Source organism: Petaurus breviceps, unplaced genomic scaffold, assembly GCF_028583685.1.
Source record: "Petaurus breviceps papuanus isolate PSGF00001 unplaced genomic scaffold, PetGlider_PUasm1.0 90579, whole genome shotgun sequence".
Classification (NCBI taxonomy): Eukaryota; Metazoa; Chordata; class Mammalia; order Diprotodontia; family Petauridae; genus Petaurus; species Petaurus breviceps.
The window spans coordinates 1,607,825-1,612,752 of NW_027187278.1; the positions used below are offsets into that span (position 1 = coordinate 1,607,825).

Below are 4,928 nucleotides of genomic sequence, written 5' to 3' on the forward strand. Positions count from 1 at the left end.
TTTTCTCTTCCTATCTTTCAGACTCTGATGAAAATGGTCCTCTTCACAAATAACAATCTGTTTATTTTCCCCTTGACCTCATCCCATCCTGTTTCAATTTCCCAGTATCTGCTAGCAGAGTTAATACTGTCTACTGCCATGCCAAAGTCTGCCTCATTCTTTAAAAAAACAAAAATTCTCCTTCCATTCACAAACTCCGAGAAAAAACAAAACACAACTGTATTTCATTATTCCCACTTAAATTTCACTCACTGACTCATCATCCCTTAATATGCAGTTTGCAAACTTTTTAACTCACCTGAAATTGGTAGATTTCCTTTACATAATTATTGTTTCTGTTATTTATTCTTTTTTTTTTACAAAAACTTCCTCTTTATTCAAGGGATTTAAACAGAACAGACATTTCTTGAATAAAATGGAAAGTTCCCAACAAATGAAAATATAAACCCATTAAGTCACCTTGTACACAACCTGGCAGGAGAAAAACACCAATGGTAACAATTATACATGCCCCACAATTAAGCAGTGATGAGTCTTCAGTCACTCTTGGTGCTTTGTCCATCTACCCAATGTGTTCAGCTTGATACAGAGCTTGCCATGACTTTTGGAGGCAAAGCTCAGCTGAAGATACATTCATCAGAGCACCCAATGGGGTAGTTGTGGTGGTGTCAGCTTTGCTCAATAAACAAGAGAGTCACCAGCACTTTCAAACAGTGTATTAAACATCCCTTAAATATCCCAAGTGAGAAACAAGAAGGCAACACTATTAGCAGAAAGATGTTAGCAGGTAAGGACAGCTATGTACAGCTTGGAACACAAGTGGCATGCTCTTTCATTTCTTAGGCTTCTTGGGCAGTGGCCGCCGGAACAGCAAAATGTGAGGCTCTGGTTCATGGATCATGTAATGGACCCATCCCTGACTCTGCTGGACACCAAGGTTCCTCCACTCAGACTCAGACATCAAGTGGGTCTTGGGGACTAGTTTGGCTATGTCCTTGGGCAACATGACGTGCCGGTACTCGAACTCCTCATCGTCGTATTTGTCCGAATAGTAAATTTGTTTATGAGACATGTCCGCTTCTCCCAGGGGACCCCAGGCCCGCACCGCCAACCTCCTCTCTGTTATTTATTCTTTGACTCAGTCATTACTTAAGATTTCATTGCCAAATCAATTTTTTTTGTGTTCCTAAACTGATCACTATTTTATTGTGCTATGGTCCTTAAAGTATTTATTTATTATTTCTGTCTTTTTACATGTGTTTGTAATATTATTGAGCCCTGTTTTGGTGCAAGTTTTTGTGGAAGGTCAATGTGATTCTGAGAAAAACATTCTTTAGCAGTACTATTTAGAAGATGGCAAGTATTCTTTAGTTTTTTCAGCAATTTATTCATTTCTATATGTACCCTTTTGTTTATGTTTCTTTTAGACATGCAAATCTTAAAGAGAGAGGAAAGAATCCCATACCTATTGTGTTACCATATCTTATTGCAGCTAAGCTAATATTGCCTCAATAATTAGATGTTAAGATATTTGGAGCATATAAGTTTAATATTGATATTGTGTTATTGCCTATTGTCTGTGGTTCCATTCAGCATGACATAATAATATATTTTTCTTGCACTATATCCATTTTTATGTTTTGAATATTTGTTTTGTCTTGTCTGAGAACATTATTGCAAATCCCCTCTTGTAAAAAAATGACTTATCGCATACACATATATAGAAATAAGAATGATCATAGGCATTGGTCACTGAATAGGTGAAAACTGTTTCTTAAAGGAATTTCTTTTGGTCATTTCAAGCATAATATAAGCCAAAACATAGATTAATGAAGTAAAACATATTTCTTCACAGGGCAATAAATAAAATTAAATTAAAATTAAAAAGACCACAGATTTTAAAGATGTATATGCAGATTTTTCTTTCTTAAAAAAAAAAAAAAGCAAATAGGGGCTGCTAGGTGTCAAAGCGAATAGAGCACCGGCCCTAGAGTGAGGAGGACCTGAGTTAAAATCTGGCTTCAGACACTTAAGACTTAATAGCCATGTGACCTTGGGCAAGTCACTTAACCCCAATTGCCCTGCCTTCTCCCCTCCAAAAAGCAAAAAAAAAAAAAAAGCAAATATTCACATGCAACATAGACTTTTTTCTCTGGATTTTTAGTACATTTTTGTTGACAGAAGTGTACATTTGACAAGCATTCCAAGTTATTTGACTAATCTAAAATGTATTTGGTCAATTATTATATTTAAATAAATGATCCTTATTTTAAGTTGCTGGGATGAGCATATTCTTCATCTTTATTTCTATATTTACATGAATACTTTTTCTCCATAACTATTGATAAGCCTTTTAAACTATTACAACATAAATCTTAGAATGTTGTTTATTTACATTAATAAAAATTGATATATGGCCTGAAAATGCTAAACATGAGAGTGACAGAAAGGAGGAACTACTAGAAACTTGTGATTTAATTAAATTTTTATTCAGTACAATACTTATGATAACATGTTTATTGCTTATTCCATGTCCTGCTGTGCAATGAGACACATGAGACAGTAAATATGGAATTAAATGCCAATAGGTTGCAGCTTTGTAAACACATAAAAAGCAAAATGGCAGAGAGCTCTTGAGTCCTGCTGATTCCTAATTGTCGTCTGTGGCACACTTTATTTTAGATTGCTTTAAACCAGCAGATCCCATAATAAACCCCAAATACCTTTTCCCTGAGGAAAAAAAATTGGTTTTCTTCCCCAGAGTTCTGTTCATTTCCTTAGAACTGACCTGACTGCATCATATACTTAATAGAATAAGCAAAGGGCTCTGCTAGGAATCTATCTTTAATATAATGGTTCCTTTAAAACACCAGGACATGCCCTAGTGCCTCATTAAAAGGAGGCTATGGGCAATAACTTCTTTATACTTTTTTTCAATAGGGATCAAACTTCATGTTTGTCTTGATTTTCCTTAGATCTGACTCCAACTTTTCAGCTCTTATTTTATCCATTCTGCTGAAGTTCTTGGCCTTGCTTATCATCAGATTTTATTTCTACTTAGTTATGTATTTTCAATTCAATTTGAAAAGCATTTATTAAGTGCCCAATAGAAGAGTCAAAGACAACTAAGATATCACAAATGTGGGTGAATTGGAAGATAATAGCACCCTCTACCAAAAAGAGGAGTTTGGAAGTTGGGCAACTTTATGGTAAAAGACAATGCATTCCACTTTGGAATAATGAATCAAATATGCTGATTATGTATTCAACTAGATATATCCATCACATAGTTGGAGAATTAAATTTAGAATTTAATTAATAATTAATTAACAAAATTTAGAATTAAATTAATAGAATTAAAAATAAAAGAAATTAGGGATAAATATGCAGGTTTGTTAGGGTATGGTAATTGAACTCAAGACAGCTGGTGAGATTACCATGTGAGATTATGTAGATAGAAAAGAGTGAGGGGACCCAGTTCAGAACTTTAGAGAATACTTACATTTATTAAGGTGGCTAGAGATTAATACTTGTTATTTATAAGTGCATAATATTTGTTTGGTGCCTTCACAACAACTGGACCATCCCTTTAATGGAAAAGCAAAGGATGTTCTTGAAGGAGTGGTCAGATAGGTAGGGGAACTGGGAAACAGCAGTGTTTTGAAATTAAAAGAGAAAAGAACCCAAAGAAGGAAATCATTACTATATTTGTATGTGAGTTGTTTCCCCTCACTAGAATATACAGTCATCTAGGAGAGGGGCTCTTTTGTCCATGTATTTGTATTCCTTGGTACCTAGTGCACAACGTGTCATATATTAAGCCTTTAACATATGTATGTTGATTATTGAATTATTTCTGTCATACAAAAATAGGGTCCCTGTAAGATCTAAAAAAAATTCCATTATATTAAAATCTAGTCCTGCCAGGAAATTTTGCATTCAATAATAGATTCTTCCTAATTGCCAGATAGTATACTGAAAAATTACAGAGGTAACATATTTAACAGATTTTTTTTTTAGAAAGAGAAGACCAAGTGAACAATGTATTCACTTACCTGAAAAAATCGCTTAGCTCAAACATGTCTACTTTTTGTTTTTCTATTAAATATTTTTAAAGTATCTCAACCTTTCCCTACTTTCATGAATATACATTTTTTCTTTTACTATAACTTAACAGTTCCTTAGAATGGATATGATATGTCATGAGATTATGTCCCAAACCTACACTTAAGTTATTTATATACTCTAATGCTCTCTATCATCTACCAGTTTACAATGTGGAATGGAACTCCTTTGATGATACTAAGTGATAAATATTCATTGTATCATGGGAGAGGGGAAGAAGTCAGAAAAGGATGCTTGATCTGAATTAAACAAAAGGAATTCCAATTCATTCTGATACACTCTCTTCCAAAATTGACCACAGTTAAACATATTAAATTAGCAGAATTTGCCTTTAGTGTTCAGAACTACCGGCTAATTACTAACGACTAATAAGATTCTCCTTTCCATTGCTCTTTTATGAATCATTCATAGCTTGTATAAATTCCCTTCAGTGGCTTTTGACTTCCAGTTATGCATTTTCCCCACACTTTTTCCCTTTAGATTGACCCTAACCACCCAAATATTAGACACCACCTAGTACCGGAATTTTCGGCCCCTAAAGTTCACAAAGATTACTTTATGACTGTGTGTGAGTGAGGTCTATGGGTTATGGGTCATTACAGACAGTAACCACATGGAGAAAAACATTGGTCTTTTCGATTATTGAAGATTATAAGGAGAATCAACTCTCGAGATGTCAAGGTTCTGGGAAAGTCATCCAAGTCATTAATATCCTGCCGTGTGCTTGTACTTGGTGCAGCCTAGCAGAAAAGCACATGCTTTATTAGCTTCCATTCCCAAATGGAATTGCCCCCTGGGATAAT

At 34.5% G+C, this 4,928-nt stretch overlaps 1 protein-coding gene across 1 annotated transcript; it reads right to left on the reverse strand.

The window, feature by feature from the left end:
• Nucleotides 1-326: 326 nt before the first annotated feature.
• LOC138142416 (cyclin-dependent kinases regulatory subunit 1) lies at nucleotides 327-1,118 on the reverse strand. Its single transcript, XM_069063484.1, has one exon. The coding sequence runs from the start codon at nucleotides 1,070-1,072 to the stop codon at nucleotides 833-835; it is 240 nt and encodes a 79-aa protein (XP_068919585.1). The 5' UTR covers nucleotides 1,073-1,118; the 3' UTR covers nucleotides 327-832.
• Nucleotides 1,119-4,928: the final 3,810 nt, after the last annotated feature.

Excerpts from the sequence above, each read along its gene's own strand:
- LOC138142416 (XM_069063484.1), bottom strand. The coding sequence starts at position 1,072 with ATGTCTCATAAACAAATTTACTATTCGGACAAATACGACGATGAGGAG.